General features: G+C 34.6%; 1 protein-coding gene across 1 annotated transcript in view; it reads left to right on the top strand.

The window, feature by feature from the left end:
* Nucleotides 1–26,296, top strand: part of SPAG16 (sperm associated antigen 16) — a 919,440-nt gene that overhangs the window by 139,736 nt on the left and 753,408 nt on the right. Inside the window, exon 10 of the mRNA XM_029933901.1 lies at nt 14,564–14,691. Coding sequence (XP_029789761.1) covers nt 14,564–14,691 — 128 coding nt within the window. The remainder of the gene's footprint in view (nt 1–14,563; nt 14,692–26,296) is intronic.

The raw sequence follows: 26,296 nt of genomic DNA, 5'->3' as shown, positions 1-26,296 counted from the left end.
TTCGTTGGTTTCCATATATTTTTTAATTTCTTCTCTAATTGCCTGATTAACCCAATCATCCTTTAGTAGGGTGGTTTTTAATCTCCACATTTTTGGAGGTTTTCCATACTTTTTCCTGTGGTTCATTTCAAGTTTCATTGCATTGTGATCTGAAAGTGTGCATGGTATGATCTCTATTTGCTTATACTTATGGAGGGCTGCTTTATGTTCCAGTATGTGATCTATCTTCGAGAATGTGCCCATGAGCACTTAAGAAGAAGGTGAATTACCTAGCTTCAGGATGCAGAGTTCTAAATAAATCTATCAGTTCCATCTGTTCCAATGTGTCGTTCAGGTCCATTGTTTCCTTAGTGATTTTCTGTCTGGTTGATCTATCCATTGCTGTCAGTGGAGTAATAAAGTCCCCTGCAATTAGCACATTTTTGTCAATCAGATTGTTTCTTTTAGTGATTAATTGTTTTATGTATTTGGGCGCTCCCAAATTTGGCGCATAGATATTTATAATTGTTAGCTCTTCCTGATGGGGAGACCCTGTAATTATTATATAATGTCCTTCTTCATCTCTTGTTACTGCCTTTACTTTAAAGTCCAGTTTCTCTGATATAAGTATGTCTACTCCAGCTTTCTTTTGGCTTCTAATTGCATGATAGGTATTTCTCCATCCCTTTACTTTCAACTTGAAGGTGTCTTCAGGTCAAAAATGAGTCTCTTGTAGACAACAAATAGATGGGTTTTGTTTTTTTTATCTATTCTGCTACCCTGTGTCGTTTGGTTGGGACATTCAGTCCATTTACATTCAGTGTTATTATTGAAAAATGGGGGTTTAGAGTCATTATGTTCTCCCTAGAATTCATGTTTATAGTGGTGTCTCTGGTACCTTGTATTCTTTGCAACATTTCCCTCATAGAGTCCCTCTTAGGATTTCCTGTAGGGCTGGTTTGGTGGTCATGAATTCTCTCCATTTTTGTTTATTTGGGAACACTTTTATCTCTCCTTCTATTTTGAATGACAGGCTTGCTGGGTAGAGGATTCTTGGCTGCATGTTTTTTCTGTTCATCCCATTCAAGATTTCCTGCCATTCCTTCCTGGCCTGCCAATTTTCATTAGATAGGTCTATAACCACTCTGATAGGTTTCCCTTTGTATGTTAGGGCCATTTTCTCCCTAGCTGCTTTCAGAATTCTCTCTTTATCTTTATATTTTGCCAGTTTCACTATGATATGTCGTGCCAAAGGCCAATTCAAATTATGTCTTAAGGGGGTTCTTTGTGCCTCTTGAATTTGAATGTCTACTTCTTTTCCCAGATTTGGGAAATTCTCAGTTATAATTTGGCCTAGTATCCCTTCAGGCCCTTTCTCTCTGTCTTCCTCTTCAGGAATTCCTATGAGCCGATGTTGTTCCGCTTGATTGTATCACTCAGGTCTCGAATTCTCCTTTCCTGCTCCTGGATCAATTTTTGTCTTTTTTTTTTCTTTTTGGCTTCCTCTTTTGTTATAACTATGTCTTCTAAATCACCTAATCTTCTCTCTGCCTCTTCAGTCCTTGAGGTGGCCACCTCCATTTTATTATTCACCTCATATCTAGCCTTTTTTAACTCGTCACACCTATTTTCAAAGTCCCTAGTCATTGTCTAAGTTGCTTCTCTGATGCTTTTTTCAACCCCAGTGATTAATTTTATGACAAGTTTTTTAAATTCTTGTTCTGTTCTGTTGTTTAGATCTGTTTTTAGCAGTTCAGTGGCTCTGACTTCCTTCTGGAGGTTCTTCAGGGGAGAGTTCCTTCGTTTTGTCATTTTGGCTAGTTTTCTGTCTCCTGTCAGTTTTGAAAAGCTCATTGTGCACTATGCACCTGTTAGTATTGCTCTATTAAAAGAGGCTTAATGACTGTCCAGGGCCTATCATTTCAGGAAATATTCTTTTAATGGTGTCTCTCATTTTCTCTTGTTGTGCCTTTGATTATTTTATTTTCCTACTCAGCAGTAATCAGGACTCACCATCATGTGCACCTGGCTTATTTCTTGGGGTAGCTCTGATATGGAAAACAGACAGACAAACACAGAGGGAACTGAAGCACACAAATGCGCAGACAAATCAAACAAACAAACAAATTAAAAGGAGGAAAGGATGAAAAGAAAATGGAGAGGAAAGAGAAGAAAAAAATAAATAAAGGGGGGTAGAGACAACAAAGGACAATGGACAGTCTAAAAGTGTATAAACAGTTGTGGGGAGAGATAAGGATGAGATACAGGAGAATATATCTGGATGGAAGAGGAAGAATGAAAAAAGTAAAAAAGAATAAAAAGAAGGAGAAAGGAGAAAGAAAAATAAGGATTAAAAATAAAAAAATTAAAGTAAAAAAGGTAATAATAATAAAAAATAAGTACAAAAAAAAAGAAAAAAAAAGCAGCAGCTCCCCTAGTGAGTAGGTGTGGTTTGGTGTATGTAGATTTCAGGGGCTGCTCTTGGAGGCCCTACCATAGTGGTTGCAGAGAGTAGGATGGCAGCACCCTAAGCTTCACTGGAAATAAGCTCTGCAGGCCACTCTAATGAGTCCAATCTCCTTGTGCCACAGCTGAGCCAAGCTGTATTTTCCAGGCCCGCCTTGTTTCAAAATCCTAGTCCATGCACTTTTATGCTACCACAGATGCAATGTACTTGCTTTGGCAGCTCGTTCTTTGCCAGGATCTTGTAGGGGGAGGGAGCAGTTTCTCTTGACCCCAGGAAGGATTTGCCCTGCAGCTGACAGGGGTGAGGTGCTGCCACTGCCAACTCCCAGCACTGCCATCCCCAGCTCCCAGCCGGGATCCTGGTCACGTATAGAGGGAGGGAGCAGTTTCTCTTGGCGCTGGCCAGGATTTGCACTGCCACTGCCCAAGGCACCAGGCACTGCCAGAAATGAGCTGCGAGCTCCTGCAGCTGAAGCTGCACCCCCGCCTCCACCGTCCCCAACTCCCTGCCAGGATCGTGTGGGGTGGAGGCTATTTTTTCCCTGTTGGCACTCAGGATTTGGGATTTGCGCAGCCAAAGCTGGAGGTGAGATGCGCTGTGGAAATGAGATGCTTGCTCCCACTCCCGCAGCCAAGGCCAATGTGTGCGCCCTTGGGAATGCCACCGCCATCGAGGCCACCGACTCCTTGCCAGTTCAGTGCAGGGGTGGAGGCTGTTTTTTCCCCTGTGCCACCTGGGTTTGGGATTTGGGCTACCCAGCAGTTATATGTGGAGTGAGAGTTTTTCTCTCTGTGCGGGGTTAAATGTTCTTTATCTCTTCTCTAGAGACAGTACTTGAGTGTGTTCAGTTTCTCTTTATCTTCCCATTGTCTCTCAGAGGCTCTGCATGCTTTCTCCATGTTGGGCTGGGGCTCCCACCTCCCCTGCCCTTCGGGCTGGCCTGTTTTCCAATCTCCCCAGTTCGCATTCAATCACTCAGGCATCTTTGAGGTTGTCTTCTTTCTGGAGTCTGTATTTTCTCCTTCACCCTTGCTGACAAGAGTAATGTCTTTCTCAGTTTGATAGATGGGGCAGATGAAGTTTACAGAGCTCCCTTCCTCTCTGCCATGTAGGCTCCACCACCTATGGTGCACTTTCCTAAATCTTCATGTGCTTTCTGCTACCTCTCTCTCCATTTAATTCATCCTCTCTTTGAATATTTGAGTTTGCAGCATTCTTATGTGATTATAATAGTGTTAAAAGTTATAATTTATTGTCTAGGAATATTTTACATGTTATATATAATTGATGCTTTTTAGATATTTACATTATTGCATAACAGGCTTTATCAAAATGAAAAATTGGACATTTTTTTATTAAATTATAATGATTAATTTAACAACATTAAAGTCAGGATAAGATAGCTAAGCTAAATGTTGCAATTTCAATTACAAAAATGCGTGCTTATTCTTCATTTTGGAAGTCTGCCAACTAGAGAATATATTAGTCCATGAATAGAACTAGACAGGTCATACAATTTAGCAATTTCTAGCTGGTCAGATATATCTTCAGGAAAATTTAACCTTTATAAGACTTATTCTTGGTTTCTACTTCATAGAGATTACACAATTGTTTATTTTAAATGAAAATTATAGTGAAAGGGATATAATCTAAAAGTCATTGAAATTTCCATGTCTATCAATTTTAGTTTGCATGAGACTAAGGGGGGGAAATGGTAAAGGTTTAGAAATTCTTCATTCTTTTTCAGATAAAACTGTTAGTGGAGAATTGCCTTACTTTACAAAGCTAAATAGATTGTGTTCTTTACTGGAAAATGTTCAGTTCATTGATATTTGTCATCTTTCAAATAACTGCTTACATTTTTGTGTCAAATAGAATTTAAAAGGATGTTATAAGAATTTCCTTACAAAAGGGATGCCTGTGGTTCAATTGGTTAAGTGTCCCACTTTGGCTGCTCTGGTAATGATCTCATGGTTCGTGATTTCAAGCCTGGCATCTGGCCCTGTGCTGACAGCTCAGAGCCTGGAGCCTGCTTCATATTCTGTGCCTCCCTCTCCCTGACACTTTGCCTATCTCTCAAAAATAAGTAAAATTTAAAAAATTTAAAACAAAAGTATTTTCTTAAAATAGTAAATTGACTGGTTTTAAAACTGTTGGGAAAATAAACAGCTATATTTTAATAGCTACATATAAGCCATAACTAGATACTGTATGAATGAACCTGTGACCTTCTTGAATCTTGCTTGGATTTTGATTAGCATATTTTTAGGCTCCTGGGGAGTATGGGAATTACCAAGATGGCTTCCAGAGAAATAGAAGGATAAGAACCCAGATCTGTTTGAAAATGCTGAAATGAATACACAGTAAAATAAAAAGCATAAAGACGTAGTTACTATTAATATTATGACACACTTTCTTGTAGTTGTACATTTATATATATAGGTATATCACACATATACCCTCTAAACTATGTGGATACTTTTTTATGTTTATAAATATTCTTTGTGAATGCCATTATTAGAGCTACATAGTGTCCTGTCACCTGGATGCATGGTATTCTGTAGTTCATTTAACCAATCCCTTTTTATTAGATGTTAGGTGTTTTAAGTGCTGTAGTAAATAATAGCTCACAAATATCTTCATGTATTTATGGTTGCACATTGGTTTGGATATTTTCTAAGAATAGATTTTTAGAAATATAACTGATAGAAGGCATTTGGTCATTTTTAAAATATGTTTGATACACATGGCCAAATTTCTCTCTAGAAAGGTTATATCAATTTATATATACTTATAATAAATATATTATAATTTATATTACAGTACATTACAAGGTATGAGAGTAACTTCATTAGTGCACTAATCTTATTTTTAAAATATGGTTTACTCATTTATAAATGAATAACATCTCATATGTTATTTTAATCTGTATTTATTTAATGATTAGTGAGGCTGAATATTTTTACATGTTTACTGATTACTTTTTGGATGACTCGTGTAACCATGATTTCTGTACGTTTTTCTTTGAAAGAGTTAGTTTTAATGGTTGATTTTAAAATCTATATGTAATTATATTTGGTATTTATGTACCAACATTTTTCTTGCAGTTTTTTCTTTTCTTTTAGAAGTTAAAAACTAATGTGGTCAAATATAACTGTCTTCTACTTCATAATTTTTTTTCTTTAATGTTATGCTTAGAGAGGGCTTCTATATTCCCAGATCCTATTAATATCCACTTATATGTCTTTCTGTGTATTTTATGATTTCTTTTGTTTGTTTGTTGTTTTTTTAACATTGAACTCAAATCCCTCTGAAATTAATTTGGGAGTAGGTTGAGAGTCAGTATTCTGCATTTTCTTCTCAAATAGTTAAACAAGTTTTCACAACAAATTCTATTGAATAATTCATATTGAGTCTTATGGAGACTTGGTCATCCTGATGTAGACTTACACCTCAAAGGAGTCTAATGACATGGGGAATTCACCAGAGACAATGACGTGCACTGGAAACTATCCTACTCCTGTGTAGAAGGTCATAATATGGAGTCTTACCGGCATTGTTAACATAATATTCTTAATAGATTTAATCATGGTATTTTGTGGCCTATAGCAGATTAGAAACAGCAGCAAAGGGGGATTAAGAAAAGAATAGAAATTACTGTAATTATTATAATTAGAAGAAGACAGAAAAACTGAAGAGTAGGCAAAATTTTATTACTCGTTCATAGTGCTCATAATGATTACAAAGTCATTAAGAAGAAAACACTTCATGATCTTTACACTGTTTTGTTCAAGAAGCCCATTAATAAAAGCAAAAAGTTTTAACAACAGGTTCAGTAAAAGAACTGGGGGGGAAATATGCTATAATTAAAAGAATTTTGGAGTCAAACCCACTTGGATTTTAATTTGAGGTTCTTTACCGAACAAATCCATGCTATTGGGAAAGAGATCATTTTTATAGCCTAATTTTACCCATCTGTAAAATTACCTTCTGTGGCAATGTTGTAATGAAAGAGACGTGTGTCTGACTGTTCAGCCCACTTCCACCTCCTCCTACGCTCAAGCCCGACTCAAGAAAAATTACCATGTTTCTAAAAATTCCAGGTGGGTGTGGTATTCCTTTCAGCAATTCCAGGAGGTCTTGTTTGATTTTACTCTTAGTCAAGGCAAATAAATGATTCTTTTAATCTGGAGGAAAAGTCAGATTTTAAGTATTTTATCAATGGATCTTAGTTAACAGATTCCAACAGGAGGTATAAGAATACTGACTGAGTTACTGGAATAGTGGGCAAAGACGAAATAATTCAGGCTTTGAGGCCAGTAAGATGGAATCTGATTCCTGGTGCTAGCATTGGGACAAGTTAGTCATTTCTCAACCTGAGCTCCAGTTTTTGTCCATCTGTAAAGGAGAGGTAATAGTCAATACACAGAACTGTTGTGAGGATTTAAGATAGTTACATTATTAAATAAATGGTAGCTATTATTATTTTAAATATTAATCTTGATAAAAACTCCATTGCTCTTCTTATTTGTTTCTTTCCTAAGTTTAATGGTATGTTGACTATTTAAAATGAGAATAGTTAAGAGATGCCTGGGTGGCTCAGTGGGTTAAGCATTTGACTTGATCTCAGCTCAGGTGTTGATCTCAGGCTCTTGATTTCAAGCCTTGAATTGAGCTCCATGCTAGGCATGGAGCATATGTAAAAAAATAAAATGAGAATAGTTATATAAACAAAAATTATTGTATATGATAAATGGAAAAGGTAGAGGTCTCTTTGCTTCTAAAATATATTGAGAATTTTTCAGATGCTTCCTGACTAGCTGGTGTTTCATTATGTTCTTTTGATGATACTTCAGTGAGACAAATAATAAAAGGGTATAATGAATCATATAAATTTCTGTGCATTACAATTGTTTTATTGATAAACAAAATATTCATTTTGACATTAAAGGCTTAAAATTTAAATACAATTTATTCCTTTTTTTGGGTTCTGATTATGTGGCATATAGATTGTGCCTATCAAATTTATGCTTACAGGTATGCTTTATAAATATTTTAGATAAGTTTGCTAAATTTTGAAAAAGGGGTTGTTGATCAGATACTTCAGTGATTCTCAAACTTGAGCAAGTGTCAGAATCACCTGGAGACTGAGACCTGGATTGCTGAGCTTCATTCCCAGAGTTCCTGACAAAGTAAATTAGGGTGGCACTTGAGACTTTGCATTTTAAATTAGTTCTCAGCTAATGCTGGTACTCTAGTCAGAGGAACACTCTTTGACAACCACTAAAATTTACTAATGGAAGTTAGTTTTCAAATAATATTGGATATGAATTATAATTTGAATTATAGTTCAACATAGTAAAAATGTTATACTTGTTTAACTTTAGAACTTAATTTTTTTTCTAAGCTTGTCAATTTTTGTATTTGCTGTTAATAGTATTTTAAAGGTGTTTCTTAAAATAATAAGTTTTTTGAAAAAGTACATACTCAGAAATAGTATAAATCTGTCATTCCTTATGTTTTTAAATCAAACCAATCTTTGTTCTATTAGCTGATGGCACAAATAAGTGGTTTAATCTAGAAATGTTGTCTAAAAATGTGATGAAGTAGAGGTTTCCAAGTGATAGCTTATTGGTTGTACATTTTATTTTTGCTAGGCTTTTTAGTCTAATTTGATATGGATCAAAGTAAAGCAGGACTTAGTTAAAACTATTTTGCTTAATATAGTCATTTAGAATAGAAACTTTAAAGAATAATTAGGAACTTAGGTATTAGATAAAAAATGCTTAAGTACATGAAAACACCATTTTATAACTAATCCTTCTCCCAACAATCTAAGACCACAATAATACAAACAAATATAAAGGTCAAGAAATGGAGCAAATACCTAAGTAAGAAAGGTTTTCCTTGACTCACTTCCATTTTCATACTTAGACTCTGAGTGTCAATTAGCTCAATGAAGTCATGCTGATAATATCAGTTGTCAGTCATTTAGTAGATGGTGATGTGTGAAGTATGTCAGCAGGCATGGACTACTTGAGTGGTAAATGAAATAATGAGGGCACAGAAGCCTGAACAAAACTTATCCATTTCTGATAAATTCCTCTCCACATGGGGATTTAAGACAAGAAGACAAAATATACATTAAAATCTGTTTTAATTTGTCATTTATTTAATGTACTCTCTATCTTAAAACATTTATTATTTACCTTTAAATTTTTTAAAATTAATGTAAATGGCCAATAGTTAATTATAATAATTTCCCAACTATATTTGTCAGTGTAAAAAACATTAGCTGCTGCAAGAGAGAAGATGAAAATCCAAAGTCCTTTCATAAGAAATGTTCATTCTTAACTTGTGGATGGTGTGACTGTGTGTGAATCCTTTCCATTCAGTGACTCTGGGATGTGGGCAGCCATCTGTCATCTATACCATCTGCCATCTACATAGTTCTCCAAAGTCACTGTGACAGGAGAAAAAAAGTGGTGAACTATGTCAGGATGTTTCAAGGCTAGAACTGAAAGCGACTTACATCATTTCTACTTGTATTCTGTTTCAGTATCCAATCACTTCTGTTTAACTGCAAGGGAGGCAGAGAAATGCTGAAGAGCTTTCAATAGCCTCTGCTACACCTACCAAACTTGGTTTAAATAGTCATTTAAATCTGAATATTTAACTAAATCCTATCCAGTTAAGTGTTGGTTTGAAAATAGTGGGTACAAATTAAAGAGCATTTCATACATGTAGGACTGATTTCCTTATATACATTTCTTTATTTGAAATTTTAAGAAAAAAACAATACATGCTCATGGAAAAATATTGCTAGAAATTTTAATATCTATTCAAATAAAAACTTACTTGCCTCTTGAAAAATTAAATCAGTTTGTGCTCACCCCCAAACAAGAGAATATTTTTTCCATATCTTGGACAATAGTTGACATAATTATATTATTAAAACTTATGTTTTTATTCAAATTGACAATTGAATGATGAACAAAATACTCCAGTCTTGTTTAGTCATCACTTTATATTAGGAAAAATCATTAGATTTTGGAGTCAGTTAGATTTGTTGTTTAGATTTGGATTAATTACCATGCGTTTGCCTTCTGAACTATAAAATGGAGATACTATAAACCTCAATTTTATTTAGTTTGGTTTCTTATTTCAAATTAATTCTAGAATAATTTTCTAAGTCTTCTCAAAAGTCACACTGAAGTTTTTATTTGAATTGAATTAAATACTTAAAGTTCTTAAGTTTGCTAACAGACTTTTTATCTGAGTCCATGGAATATCTATCTGAAATCAGATCCCCTTTTATATCACTGAATAAAGTATATTTTTAATTCATTTGGCTTAGTACATTTATTATTAGTGTTATATTGGGTATTTTATATCTTATTGCTAGATTTAATGGGATATTTTTCTTTTATATCTTCTGTTCATCCATTGCCTATATAAAGTTTACTAAATTTTATGATTTGTGCTACCTTTGTAGAATATGGCCTCTTTACAGTTCCTTTTCCCTTTGGCTTCATACACATTATCTATCTATCTACCTACCTACCTATATCTATTTCCATCATCTATCAATATAATGACAATATCTGCATTAGTGATATTAATTATATATTTACTTCATTCCCATAGATTTACTATTTATTTTTTCACCTTAATATCTTCTGCATATTGCTACTCGGTTTTCTCAATGATGTAGTTTTTGATTTATGTTGTTCCTTCATGAGACTGTGAGTTTTTCAATGGAAGAAGTGTCTTCCACTTGTGTTTTTGGTCTGAGAGCTAACATAGTAGCTGATACAGAATACACATTCAAATGTTGATTGAATGTTTAGGTAAATAATCTTGAACTTCAGGTTCAAAATTTGTCTGGGTAATTCCCTTGAATGTTAGATTGATGGAAAGCAATGAACAAGATAGTGAAGGAGACCTGAGTTGAATGGCATAGATACAGGGCCTGGAAGAAACCTAGGTACCTAAGAGACTCTTTGAAATGAGGCCAAGGGGGTAGTTTGGCTTCCTAATAAGGATATATGAAGGGGATGCCTAACAGATACATCACTGAAATAGAGGGAGAGTTACCTTTCGCAGACTATGAGTCCGGAGTTCCCTCTTGTCCAGCAAGAGAGTGGACCCAGAATTGAATACAAGAGAGGTTAATATCCAGGATGAGACAAGAGCCCTGAACAGAGGTTTTGTCTCCATATCTATTAAGCTCTCAAGATATTACCCATGTGGTGAACATGAAGAAAACAAGATCTTACACATGTGAATATGGAGAAAACAATCAGACAGTAATCATTAATCTGTAAGAGGCAAAAGGTCTGGAGGGCAAGTGGAGTTTGTGATCAAAGTACAAGAGTATATTGGCATCATATGGGAAGTAATTTCCTGCAGGTGATATAACAAGTTACTTGTAATCCTATTGCAATAGCTTACTAGCTAACGTTGAACACTTTTGCCCCATGGTAGTGACTTTCCTCCCTAAGCTTTTTGCTAACCCATTTATGTATGTAGAACCTATATCCCCACAGTTATCCATCATATTTTTAATCCTTTGAATATGAACAGCAAGAATGGCTGGCCAGTGAAGCAAGAGTCCCTTTTTTTATTGAACCTAGGACAAATAGAGATAAACAACAACAGACTAGATATATGTTACTGTCTGTTTCAATCACTATCCCAGGAGAATATTAGACCTGAAATTTGAGTAATATAAAATATTTTATAATAGAGTATGAAATAATTCATAGTGAATTTACTAAGCAGTTGAAATTAAAATGTGCCACTAATTGCGGCAATAATAAAAATATCCACAGAAATAGTGAATGATTATTAAGAATTTATTAACTATCAAGGATGTGATTACTGCTTCACAGAGATTATCTCACTTAATACTCACGGCAGCCTATTAATCAGGTGTAATTTTGATTGTATTTTACCAATAGGAAAATGCATCCTAAAAAGTTTGTTAAATAGCTTGACTAAATTCACATGCTAGTATGTGGTGGAACTGAATCACTAGGGAAAGCCAGGATTTCAATCCTGACTTTTATTTCACATGGGGAAATTTAAAATAAATACCCATGTCAGAACCTTACCTTTGGAAATAATTACTTAATTGGTCTGAGGTGGGATCCAGTATCATTGGTATTTTTAAAAAGCTACCTGATGATTTCAAAGGGTGTGCAGAGTAAAAGAATTGTTGACCTATCAAAGCTTATTATTTAGAGCTTAGTTGTGCCCTCCAGTTGAACTTTGTCAATACAAATAAATGATAATGGTTATGTCATTTGAAAGAATAGTTTTATTCCCTCTGTTCTCTATGCATAGTCCTTATTTATGCATCCTGCATTTGCCTCACTGGTCCTGCGTGCCCATTTATTTGCTTTTGTTTTCTGGAATATTTTGGTTTACATACTGGGCAATAAAAGGGTTCTTAAGTTTTGCTTCTGCAAGTGCATTTATGTTCAGATAGGATTTCTGTTTCTAGGCCTTTGCTGCTCTTATAAATTTTCTTTTAAATACTTGTTCAGGTATTATATTTGCCTATGTTCTTCTCAGTTACACCAAATAGGAATGTAGCTGATTGGTTTTTTATTAAGCCTAGTTGATTAGGTTTTACTAAATGTCTCATTGTATTCATTTGATTTAATGATTGGTTTAATAGTGCTTGTAAAAAATTGCTGGAGATAATACGTTTATGGTTCTGGATTTGTCCATGTAGTCAAAAAATTATATGAGACTGGATTCTGATTCACTTTGCCATATTTTCTGACATAATAGTTTACCCTCCATTTCCAACCCAAGCAACATTAAAATGAATTATCATCACAGCAATAGAAAAATGGGCAAAAGGCATAAACGTATAGTTTAGAAAAAAAGAAATAAAAAAAAAGAAATAAGAAACACAAAACACATTAAACCTAATCAGTTAATTTAAGATATATCAACAAAATACAATTTTTAAGTATGAATTAACAAAAAATTTCCCTTAGACTTTTTATCACATAGATATTATATAGTTTACATGTTTATTATTTGGTGTCCTCATGATAGATTGTAATCTCCACAAGGAAAGGAGTTTTGTCTATTTTGTTCAGTGACATAAGAGCTAAAACTGGTGCCTGCCATTTAATAGATGCTCAATGATAAATAGTCAAAGAAGTTTACTAAATGTATGATTTTTAAATGTAAGGAAGTTATGTGTATATATGTATATATAGCAATAATAAAGTGGTGAAATGCACACAGCATTTGATGACAGGAAGCATATAAATTCATATAATATTTCTGGAGAGCAGTCTGTGAAGAGGTATCATGTTTCTGTTAAATATTTTATTTGAATTATTTATTTGTACTTCTAGAACTGTACTTTAAGGTTAAAATCAGTGAAATGCAGATTTATAGACAGAAAACTCTGTTGGTAGCTTTGATAATGAAAGGAAAACAAAAATAGCCAAATGTTAAATAAAATATGGCACTTATTCTTTCAGAATAGACTAATGTGAAAATGCAGTGGTATAATGTCAAATGAAAAATGGAAGGTGGTAAATAGAGCATGGTCTCAATATTGTAAAAACATGAGAGAAGCTATTACATCAAAGTGCTAATAGCAATTATATCTGTACAGTGAGAATAAGATCTCTTTTCCTTTTTTCTTTTTATTATATAGAATGCATGATTTTTTTTTAAGTTTATTTATTTATTTTGAAGGAGAGAGAGCACATATGTGAACTGGGGAGAAGCAGAGAGAGAATCCCAAGCCGGCTCTGCACTCTCAGCATAGAGCTCAATGCAGAGCTCAGTCTCAGGAACCATGAGATCATGACCTAAGCTGAAATCAAGAGTTGGACACTTAACTGACTGAGCCACCCAGGTGCCCCTCAATGCATGATATTTCTATGTGAATATGTATTACTCTGTTAATCAGAAAAATACTTCATTCATGAAAATTGGATTTATCATTTTCCAACTCCAATGTAACCTCCACAAGGGCAAGACTTTTATCTGCTTTGTTCATTAGTGCATTCCTTATGCCTCAAATAATGTTTGGGATAAAGTAGCACTGACAGAATAAATGAATGAGTACATAAACGATATACCTCCCTCTCTAAAGGTAATTTTAAAACTTTAAGTGTAAGAGTGTAAGTGGATTGATTAATTCCTTTTTGTGTGTGTGTGGAGATGAGCAATTACTGCATCCATTATTAAGTGTTAATTAAGTGCCTGTTCTGGGGGCACCGGAGTGGTTCAGTTAGTTGAGCGTCCACGTTTGGCTCAGGTGATGATCTCACCGTTCATGAGTTCGAGACTGTGGCAGTCTCTGTTGGTAACAGCTGAGACCCTGGAGCCTGCTTTGGAATTCTGTGTCTCCCTCTCTCTCAAAAAGAAATAAACATTAAACACATTTTATAAGAAAGTGCCTGTTCATATTATATCTTCCTTCCACTGAGGAGAGATTACTTTCTCATGGACTAAAAATGATGTTTGATCTCCAGTTACAATTTGCTTGGCAGATGTGGATTCTAATGTATGTGAGATTTAAAATGCTTATGACAGAAATCTTATACTTTTAGTAGGTGACTTTAAATTAGCCCGGTGTCTTCAGGTTTAAAAAAGAAAACCATGGTTAATCAAATAACATATGTAATTATTTTGTTTCCCAATGAAAACTGATTTTGGTTTACCATTTATAGAGGACAAAAGGAGTGTAAAAATAATCACACACAGATTTTGCTGACATTACATTGGGGTGGAAGTTACTGACAAAGGACAATTGACCAATAATATAAAAAAATACTATATTATGCTTCATTGTAATTTAATAATATGTGTTTTTAAATGATGTTTTACCATGTAGCATGCAGTTTTAACTTATGTAAATAGATATGTGACTTATTTAACATTTTTTTGCATGTTTTCTCAAAACTAAAATAGAAAATGAAGGACTTAAGATAAGTCCTGAGGGATTATAATGATAATATTTATGTTGTAATTTACTATTAAATAAGATAGCAGAAATATTAAATAAGACAATAGCAGTGGTTACAGTGATATGCCTAATTTGCACATAGCTCTTGTTTTCTCTTTCTTCTCTAGGATTCAGAATTTCCCACAGAAATGCCACCAAATCCAAACCTGTATTTATATAAAGAAAATATTTGTCCAGCAAAATTTGACTACAAGCTGAATAACATTTTTAGACTTCATGAACTTCCAGTGAGCTGGTAGGATTCTTGATATTTTTTATTAATGGCTTTGAGATTTTATTGTCATGTCTAAATTGTGTTGCTCTTATAGCCATTCATGGTTGAAGTGGTTTGCTCTTTACCTGTTTCCAAATAGCTACTCATAACAGCAAAAGAATCTGCTTTTAGCTGCTGCAAGCTTAAAGCTAATTAGTTTAGGCACTTGGTGGCAGTACAGACTAAGTGCACTATTGTGTATATTTATTGTGGAGGTTGTAATTCAGACTTAACAGAAAGCAAAACTTATTTCTAGAGATGTCTGTAGGATTTCTTTTAAAGACAGGATCTCAGCAACTAAGAATTTCCTTTGGCTATTTGCTTATTACCAATGTATGTTTTTTTTTCCCCTCATTAACAAATTGCTTATATTGTTTGTTTTGAAAACTACCTCGTGAACCATAATCCTATCAGTTGAAAGACAAAACTTATTATTGGTATTTATTAAATGCATTCTTTTATGACTCTGGGCATATTTATATGTATAGCTATTTTACATCTTAAAAATTTACACTAGTATTCAGTTTTCAAAATAATTATTAAAATGGGCAATCTGCACATATACATTCTATCATATAGTTGTGTGGTTGTTAAAATTTTAGTAAGTGGTCAGCTTTTAGGATGTGATCACAGATATATTACCTGGATTATGGTTTAGGTAAGTAATATTCTTTTCTTACGTTTGTTCGTATATTCCCAAGTTTATGTCATCAATCTTTAGAAAATTTTAGGCTTGTAAAAAAATGACTGGCTAACATTATGTAATTGTTCCTGTTACATTTAATAAAGACAAATGTCTCAAAATAAGATGTTAACCAACTCTGATAACTTACATGCATTTACCTGTGGCATCTTTTTTTTCATTTGCAAACTTTTCTTGCTCCCAATGACTGAATATATTATTTAGTTTCTAAACCCTACTTACTTGATTATTTCCATGTAGCAAGAATATTTATTGTCTTTGGTATCTTACTTAAAAGCACAGCAGATATGATCTTATTTGCCCTGACCAAACCAGTAAGTTACTCAGCTGAAAAGGTCTGTTAGTAAAGGGAGCCATAAAAATGATACATTCAACTTTAAGTACGTATTGTATTTTGTCTTAAAACAAAACATTTGCATTCACATGTTGGTTCTTTTGAAGTAAGGCCATGACTTTTTCTTTGGGTGACTGTTGATTGGAATTCTACACTCTTGCATAAGCTATACCAATAATGTATCATTTACAGTTTCAATTTTGTGATTTCCTTAATCTGAAACAAGAAATTCAGATACTCGGAAGATGATCCTCTCACCTCCATAGTATTAATTTAATTTTCATTGACAGCATACTTATCACACTCATATCTTATCACCTTGATTAGTCTTTTAATTTCATTTACGATAGCAAACACAACTGGCTTCTTAGGAGAGTTAGTATTAGTAAAATATTCCTTTGAACTCTTTGTACTAAAGGCCCTTAGCTGGTGGGAGTAGCCTGTGCTGGTCTGCTTGGGTGTGGTCTGAGGCTCTGAGCAGTCGAGGTATAGTGAGCACAGCTAGCATGGTTTACAAAGAAAATGAGAAATGCTGGTCAATCCAACCATTAAGTGGAGGTCAAGGGAAAACTTCCTATTAAATGAAAATGAAGAGAAGATAATGAGGTAAATATTTAATTTTTAGTAAAAGATACAAAATCTGGATTTCAGCTTAATTTATTTACAGATTTTGGAAAGACAGCTGCCCTGGTAACTACTACTGCAACCCAGGGGATAATTTCTCTGTCACCATCTTCACTAGTTAGCCCAATAGGAAAGACTCTAACATTATAAGTTAGACAATTAAAAAATATCACTAGTAGAAAGAATAATCTTCTAGAGTAACATCCCTCAAAGGAAGATTAAGCTGTGACTTTGGGACAGCTTATTTATCTGAGCATTTTTTTGCCTGTCTTGTTTCCAATTTGTCTTGGTTGCTACTTGGTTATACCACCATTTCTTCATTGTCACGTGCTCGTTTCTCTCCCCACCTGTTTTACTCTACCTCTTTCTCTCTATTCTCATTCTGTACTACCAACCCTTAACTAATCTTAATATAAAATTCAATTGTGTTTTTTGTGTTGCTCAAATAATTTCATATTCTCTATTCTTAATTTTAAAATCAAATCATTCTCTCTCTGACCCCACACTCAGAGGTTTGGTACTTTATGATTCTTTAACATAATGTTTATTGACTCATTGATATATTTCTTTAGGGAATAAAGAAAAGGCTTTTGTTTTATAAATACCTGTTTATTTGTTTTTGTTTGTCAGTAACCATCAATGGAAATTAAGCTCTTCCTTTGTGGTGTGTTGATTCCTTAACTTTGTCAAAATAACAATAATAATAAAAGAATATCAGTAATAACAATAAGCATCTATAAATGCCAGGATTCAGCTGCTTTGCATTATACAAGCTATGTTTGACCTTTATGTTTCTATAGGGCATTTATTATTGTCCCTATTTCTTTCTTTCTCTTACTCTCCCTTTTTCTTTCTGTCTCTCTCTCTCTGACACACACATACACACACACACACACACACACACACACACACACACACAGCTCAGAGATCTTGAGAGTCAGAGGGAAAGACCTTGTATCAGTTCTTGTTAACCCAAAAGCAAACCCCCAAACAGTGACGAAGCCATGCATTATTTTAAAGAAAAATGCTGAGCAAATAGTCTCTGTATTTACAATCAGGCGTACAAGTTTGCCAGTAACATACAACTATATAACCTGTGAGTTTGGCCAATATCCTTTTCCCCCTGATAATTGCTTTTTCTTAAATATTAAGATAATTACTTAGATGATGTTTAAGTGCAGAATTTGTTAATTATATGTTCTTTCCCTGCAAAAAACAAGATTTATTAAAATGTATTTTTACTGTTTTTCTAACAAGGTCAAAATAAAATAAATGCATATTAAATTCCAGATAATTTAAAAATTCTTAATTCTTACTAATTTGCATTTTTATAGAGTGGAGTTTCATAGGTTGAAGAACCAGGATTTTAAATCAGATTAGTTAAGAGAGTTTTTAAATTGTGATTTAGGTGGATGTCTTTTCTCTACTTTCACAGGAGAGTTCCTATCAGCCTAGAAAATGTCCTTCAATAACTCCCAATAGTTAAAACGCCTTTTTTTTTGTCCTTAACCAGACGACCCCCCACTGTACCTAGGCTGTTTCCTCAGAAGCTGCTCTGGCTCATATTCACCAAGATGGTTGGCAGGAGTGCTGACGGAACCAAGAGCCTCTACTTGTTCTTTCTGTAGTCTTCCCTTCAGTTTCCTTTCTTTCCTGTCCTCTGAAACTATTTTTGTCAGTCATTTGCCCTTTCAGTGCCCACGGCCAGTGCCACATACCTGTTCTCATCTTCTATACCTCTCAGATTCGGTCAATACAACCTGCCATGCCTGCTTTTGCTCTCCTGACACCCGTTATTTGTATGGTCCTGGCTCTCCCAGGACTCCCAGGCTGTCCTGCTCAGCATCTTCAGGGCGCTGTTCCTCTTCTGCCAGAGTTCCAGTTAATAGATTCCACCTCCCTGTACTCCTCCCAGTGCACAGCTCCTTCTCACTAATACCCCCCCCCAAGTGCCCTCTGCCAGCCTCACCATGTGGTGATAATCCCCATACTGCTATCTCTACCATTGACTTCCCACCTGAGTTTGGGTGTCTAATACATTTTTCCGATTTGTCATGCCCGGAAAGAAATCTCTTTTTTTTTTCCTGCCAGAAAACCTGGCCTTCTGACCTTCCTTATTTTTGTAAAAGCAGAAAGTGAATATATGTGAATTTACTCAAGCTAAAGGCCTAGGAGTCATTGGGGTTGCTTGCTCTCTCACCCTTCAGTTCCCACCATTAGATCTACCAGGGAGTCTGACAGGTGCTTCCACCAGAATACATTTGCATTTTTTTCCATGCCTTATGCTATTGCAAAAGCCTACTAATTCACCTTACCTTATCCTATAATTCACTCACTTCACAGTAACCAGATAGATCTTTTAAAAATGTAAATCAGATCATAAGATTTCTTTCTTGAAATACAAGAATGTTTTCCCCTTGTTTTACAGTGTGAGCTTGCCACTGTGGCATGCCAGGCTCCACAAGTTGTCTCCTGCCTCCCTCTTTGGACACGCACTGCCTCACACTCTTTGCCCAGTACCCTCAGCTATTTCAGTCTTCTCACTACTCTTCACAAGCATGCCACAGTTACTCCTGTCCCAGAGCTTTTTGCTAGCTCTTCCTCCTGCTTGTGTTGTTACATCTCTAATTTTTGCCTGTCTGACTTTCTCGTCTCTAATATCTAAGCTCAAATATCACCTACTCAGAGAAGCAGCTCTTGAAAAATGTAGCTAATATTTCACTCCTACTCCTCTGGTCATGTAAAATCCCATCATTCTACTTTATTTCTGTCATACTTCTCCATAGGTATGCAGCATAAATTTTTAAGTGTTTTATAAAACTAAAAAAAACAAAACAAAGCATGACTGTTAGTGTTTTCCTAGTTTATTGTGTCAGAGACAGGCTAGATGCTTACCAATCCAGTTTTCTCTTCCTTGGGCCTATTGGAAGATTATATGGAATATGGAAGTTAATATGGAAGCTGTGTGTTACTAAATCTGACCAAAGCCAGTGTATACCACTTCCAGGCCCAACCCCTTAGGCTTCCATTGATATGATCCACTCTCTCCCTCCTCATTTTCCTAGTTGGAATTAAAAGACTTTGAAAGTGATGAGCTGCATGCTAGAAGGAGCATGTGTTCTTAAGTCAGCTGTTGCTTGGTGAGTTCCTGACCTTCTTCAAGCTTTCATTGCTCTGACCAATGCAGTTTATTTCTGTGAAAATAAATGAGTTAGGCTATGTAAGTTTAATGAGATAAAATTTAAAAAGATATTAGGTATTTTATATTTACTCATTCATTTAAAAAAATTATTGAGCATTTGTCAGTCACTATTCTGGGCAATTAACTAAATACACAGAAATCTGTTCCCAGAGAGCTTAAATTTGTTGTAAGGAACAGGTAATAAATCAATAATGAACATATCTATGCTACGGCATATCGGTGGCCCATAAGTGCTAGAGAAAAACATAAAGCACAGGCATAGGGGAATGGAGTGCAGCGTGGCTTTGGGTTTAAAGAGAAAAGCCTGGATTGTTCTGAGAAGGTGATATATAAAAAACTTGCAGTAGGTGAGAAAGTGAGACACAGAGAATTAAGGATGAGAATTAGAGTCGGAGGAACAGCAAATTCAAAACCTTTAAAAAGAGGGCATGTCCAAAATGTTTCAACAAGGAGTTTAGGATAAACAAAGTAGACGAGCTTAGAAAAGAGGAGGAGAAAATGAAGTTAGGTACTTGGGGACCAAAAAGGGTGTGACTTTAGGGCCTTCTGGATGGTAGTAAAGAGGACATTGAATTTTATTCCAAGAATGTTGGAAAACTGTTGGAGGATTTTGAGAAGAATTACTTGATTTACATAAGATCTCTGTGACTTCTGTGTGGAAATTAGACTGTCAGAGGGGTTAAGGGTAGATAACCCAAGAGATGTATAATGATTTTCTGGCCTAGCATGCAATGGTATAGAAGCTAAATGGTAAGATTTTATTTTTTTATGAGAGTCAATAGGCTTTTCTGATAGGCTGGATGTGGGGTGAGAGAGAGAATTTAAAGAAGAGTCCAGGGGTGCCTTGGTGGCTTAGTCAGTGAAGCATCTGACATCGGCTCAGTTCATGACTTTGTGGTCAGAGATCGAGTATGGAGCCTGCTTGGAATTCTCTCTCTCTCCAGTTCTCTCTGCCCCTCCCCTGCTCATGCATGGGTGCTCTCTCTCTCTCTCAAAATAAATATATAAAAATTATTAAAAAAGATAAGTCCTAGGGTTTTTGTCAGAGCTAATGAAGATACAGTCGCTGTTAATTTTTATGGGAAAAACTAAGGGAGGAGAAGGTTTGGATCTGGAGCTGTAATGTTTGGGATTAACTATTAAACTTCCAAGCAGGCTTAGATTTTTATGGTGCTTTAGGGTGTGCTGTGAACACAACCACAACTGTGGGTGCCACCTGGCAAGTGTTTAGGTTCCTGTCAGTACTATTCCATGGACTTTTGTGAAAGTAGACACCAGAAATAAAGATAAAGTGGCAAATTTGCTTTTAATTAAAAAATAAAAGGGCATTAAGAATGTAATTTTTGAACATGAGTCAATATAAAAATTTCTTTTATTGTTTTAGATATAAATAACATATGTTTTTAAGAAACTGTTAGTTATCTTTTAAAAGGTAAGTTTTAAAATTAAACATTAAATTATTTTTATAACTATACATTTAACTGGTATTTTATAAGGTATATTTATAAGTTTAAATGACATTGTAATTGTAATAATGTTTATATTCTCCAAACAAATGATCAAAGAACTTGCAGTTTCTTGAAGCTTCAAGAAAATTTTCCTTATGAGGATAATAATTACATACAGATAAAAATGTGTATAATTATAAGTAGTATACAGAATAATTTTAAACACTTTATACCATGAGGATATATTCTGCTGGTTTTGTGATTTACTATCAACATAATAAGGTATTCAGTTAGCTACCATTAAATAATGATAATATTTATGCCATTAACTTTTAAGATGGAAGAGGTACATGAATTTACAGTAAATGTAAACATACATTTTAATGACCTGTTTATCTTTTTTGGGTGTCCTCCATGAATAAATACATCATCTAATTAGGAGATTAGATTTCCAATTTATTTCAGATTGTCTTTAATGCCCTTGCATGTATCTGTCTTTAGCTTTACACTAACTTTGTTTAGGCACTTTGAGTTTGTTGAGCAGCTGTCATCTTCCAGAAGGTGTTCTGATTTGTTTTTTGGGTCAGATTACAGCTAAAATTATGGAAAGGTCTTTTCATTGGTCACAGATGATGCACAAAGCATTTTCAATTCCAGCGTTTCATAGACTATAAGAGAAGATTCCTTCTGGGGCTATAACAGTTTTTCATTCTGTTTTAATTATCTAGATTCATAGTAATAACCACAGTGACTTACTAGAAGGAATTGTTGGACATAATATAATTATATATGGCAATTATTTGTTGAGCCAATAACGTATAAAAATCCCACCAATTAACTAAAGTTGGTAAAAATAAAACTATGCTTGTCTCCCTTAGGACACACATAATTTCAGGTTTTGGAGCAAACTAGTCATTTAGTTTTTGCATAAAACTTTTTCTAGAGTATATTATTATGATAAGTCAAGTGAAATTTCCATGAAATGACATTACAGTAATTATATTCCAGTAAATATGGAAACCATCTCTCACTTTCTTCCTTAGCTAAATACTGGCATTGCCTATTACCTGCTATGTAATAGAAAGGGAAGTGAAAGTTAAAAGCAAATGTTAATCTTTGTGATATAAAATATCAGGGAAGATGGTTTAGAATGGATACACACACACACACACACACATACACACACACAATAATATATATACCCTTTTTAAAAACTTGAGTATTTCAAACTACATTATATTCACATATATACTCATAATTGAGTTTAAATAATTAGAGGTGGTAAGACTTGATGAAGTATGAGTAATAGTGGTTCCAGCAATTTCTGCCATTACTTGGTGGGTTGCCTTGCTTAAACTTTGCTAAGACCTTGTCTTTAATACATGGTAAAGTTGATGCATGTGGAATAGTATCTAATAATTTATTTTTTTCTTGCTATTCACAATTACATGATGAATGGGTTATAAACATTAGTACTTGTGCTGATAGGTTTAAATCTTAAACATTTTTGGCATTTTTATATGGCCATGACTAAGTTGAAATTGTCATAATCATTTTACATTATTACTTTTTCATATAAATAGTGGTAATGTGGATTAAGAGAGAGTCTTTTACTATTTCTTTTACTACTTCTTTTTCTCCTTTAATTATGTATTTAAACATAAACATACACATAAACATAAACATAAATACAACAGCTATGAGGATTACAACATAAAAAAAGATAAATACTAGTTTGAGTTACCTAAATAAAAGAATCAAATATTTTATTTGTTCAAGATTGTAAAAGTAGGAGGATCTGAAGTTTTCTCAACTCACAAATAAAGTGGTGTTGAAGCTAAACTCTGAGAGTTCAGGAAAAAAAGACAGTCACTTTTCCAGGGATGCATCAGGATAACCTGATGGGTCATACAGCTACTTCAATAAATAAACCAAAGCATACCTTTGGAGGGTTCAAAACCTCACTACAAGTAGTGAGATAAAGTAACCAAACTCAACAACAGAGAGAAAGTAACACTCTCCAAAAAACACATCCTGAAGGGTCAGGCCATTGACACCCTATGACCTCTCTTTAATACAGTAGTGCTCACAGGTGCAGGACACATAATAAGCTTTTAAAATATATAAGGGACAGAAAACTAGCCAAAATGAGGAAACAGAAGAACACCTCTCAAAAGATATTCCAATAAATTATGATATCTCAAGAGTCGCTCAAAATAGATAGAAACATACCTGAACAAGAATTTAGAATAATAGTTATAAATTCAATTGCTGGACTTGAAAAAAGCATAGAAGACAGCAAAGTATTTATTGCTGCAGAAATCAAGGAACTAAAAAATAGTTTTAAAGAATTAAAAAATTCTGTAAATGAAGTGCAAAATAAACTAGAGGCTGTAACAGCCAGAATTGAAGAAGCAGAAGGGAGCATAGGTGAAATAGAAGATAACATTATGGAAAAAGATGAAGCTGAGAAAAAGATTAAAAAATTCTGGATCACAAAGGGAGAATTAGAGAAATAAGTGACACAGTGAAATGGAACAATATCTGTATCATGGGAGTTTCACAAGAAGAGAGAAAGAAAGGGGCCAAAGGTGTGCTTGAACAAATCATAGCCGAAAATTTCCCCAATCTGGGGAAGGAAACACACATTGAAATCCAGGAGGCACAGAGAACTCCTTTCAGATGTAACTTGATCTTCTGCATGCCATATCATAGTGAAACTGGCAAAATACACAGATAAAGAGAATCCTAAAAGCAGCCAGGAATAAATGGGCCTTAACCTACAAGGGTAGACACAAAAGGGTAGTAGCAGACCTATATACTAAAGTGAGGCAGGCCAGAAAGGAGTGGCAGAAAATTTTCAATGTGATGAAGAGGAAAAATATGCAGCCAAGAATCCTTTATCCAGCAATCGTGTCATTCAGAATAGAAGAAGAGATAAAGGTTTTCCCAAAAAACAAAATCTGAAGGAATTCATCACATCTAAACCAGCCCTATAAGAGATCCTAAGGGGAATGCTATGAGGAAATGTTGGAAGGACCACAAAGTACCAGAGACATCACTACAAGCATAAAACCTACAGATAAAACAATGACTCTAAACCCATATATTTCAATAATAACACTGAGTATAAAAGGACTAAGTACTCCTATCAAAAGATACAGGGTATCTGAATGGATAAAAAACCAAGACCCATCTATTTGCTGTCTGCAAGAGACACATTTTAGAACTGAAGACACTTTCAGATTGAAAGTGAGGGGATGTAGAACTATCTATCATGCTCCTGCAAGTCAAAAGAAAGCTGGTGTAGCTATACTTATCAGACAAACTAGATTTTAAGCTTTTTAAACTAAAGACTGTAAAAGAGATGAAAAAGGGCTTATTTAACAATTATAGGGTCTATCTACCAAGAAGAGCTAACAACTGTAAATGTCTATGCACCAAATTCGGAGGCACCCAAATATATAAAACAATCACAAACCTAAGCAATCTTACTGGTAAAAATGTGGCAATTGCAGGGAACGTTAATACTCCACTCACAGCAAGGAACAGATCATCTAGACAGAAAATCAATAAGGAAACAATGGCCCTGAATGATATACTGGACCTGATGGACTTGACAGTTACAGTTAGAACTTTTTATCCAAAAGTGACAGAATATAATTTATTCTTCCAATCCATGAGCATGGAATGTTTTTCCATTTTTTAATGTCTTCTTCAATTCCCTTCATAAGTTTTCTATAGTTTTCATTACACAGATATTTTACATCTTTGGTTAGGTTTATTCCTAGGCATTTTATGGGTTTTTGTGCAATTGTGAATGGAATCGGTTTATTTATTTCTCTTTCTATTGCTTCATTATTGGTGTATAAAAATGCAACTGATTTCTGTGCATTGATTCTGTACCCTGCAACTTTGCTGAATTCATAGATCAGTTCTAGTAGTCTTCTGGTGGAGTCACTCGGGATTTCTATGTAGAGTATCATGTCATCTGCGAAAAGTGAAAGTTTGACTTCATCTTTGCCAATTCTGATACCTTTTATTTCCTTTTGTTGTATGATTGTTGTGGCTAGGACTTCCAGCAGTATGTGAAACAACAGTGGTAAGAGTGGACATCCCTGTAGTGTTCCTGATTAAGGGGGAAAGCTCTCAGTGTTTCCCCATTGAGGATGATATTAGCTGTGGGCTTTTCATAAATGGCTTTTATGATGCTTAAGTAAATTCCTCCTATCCTGCCTTTCTCGATGGTCTTTATTAAGAAAGGATGCTGAATTTTGTCAGCTGCTTTTTCTGCATCTACAGACAGGATCATATGGTTTTTATCTGTTCTTTTGTTAATGTGATGTGTCACCTTGATTTGTAAATATTGAACCAGTCCTGAAATCCAGGAATAAATCCCACATGATCATGGTGGATAATTCTTTTTGTATACTGTTGAATTCGATTTGCTAGTATCTTGTTGAGGATTTTTGCATCCGTATTTGTCAAGGATATCGGCTTTAGTTCTCTTTTTTGGTTGGGTCTCTGTCTGGCTTGGGATTCAAAGTGATGCTGGCTTCATAGAATGAGTCTGGAAGTTTTCCTTCTATTTCTATTTTTGGAATAGCTTAAGAATGATGGGTATTAATTCTGCTTTAAATGTCTGGTAGAATTCCCTAGGGAAGTCATCTGGCCTAAGGCTCTATTTATTGAGAGATTTTTGATAACTGATTCAGTTTCTTCATGAGTTATGGGTCTGTTCAGATTTTCTAGCTCTTCTCGTTTGAATTTTGGTAGTACATGTGTGTTTAGGAATTTGCCCATTTCTTTTAGGTTGTCCAGTTTGTTGGCATATAATTTTTCATAGTAATCTTTGATGATTGCTTGTATTTCTGAGGGATTGGTTGTAATAGATTCATTTTCATCAGTGATTTTTATTTATGTCGATGTTCTCTCTTTTCTTTTTAAGAAGTCTAGCTAGAGGAGGCTTATCAATGTTGTTTATTTTTTCAAAAAACCAACTTTCTGTTTCATTGATCTGTTCAACTGTGGGGTTTTTTTTTTTGATTCTATATTGTTTATTTTTCTGTCCTGATCTTTATTATTTCTCTTCTTCTGCTGGGTTTCAGGTGTACTTCCTGCTCTACTTCTAGTTCCTTTAGATGTGCTGTTAGATTTTGTATTTGCTCTTTTTCTATTTTCTTGAAACAGGCCTGGATTGCAATGTATTTTCCTCTTAGAACTGCCTTTGCTTCATCCCAAAGAGTTTGGACTGTTGTATTTTCATTTTCATTTGT

This window comes from Suricata suricatta, chromosome 3 (assembly GCF_006229205.1).
Source record: "Suricata suricatta isolate VVHF042 chromosome 3, meerkat_22Aug2017_6uvM2_HiC, whole genome shotgun sequence".
NCBI classification, from domain to species: Eukaryota; Metazoa; Chordata; class Mammalia; order Carnivora; family Herpestidae; genus Suricata; species Suricata suricatta.
This window is presented reverse-complemented; position numbering and strand designations above follow the sequence as displayed.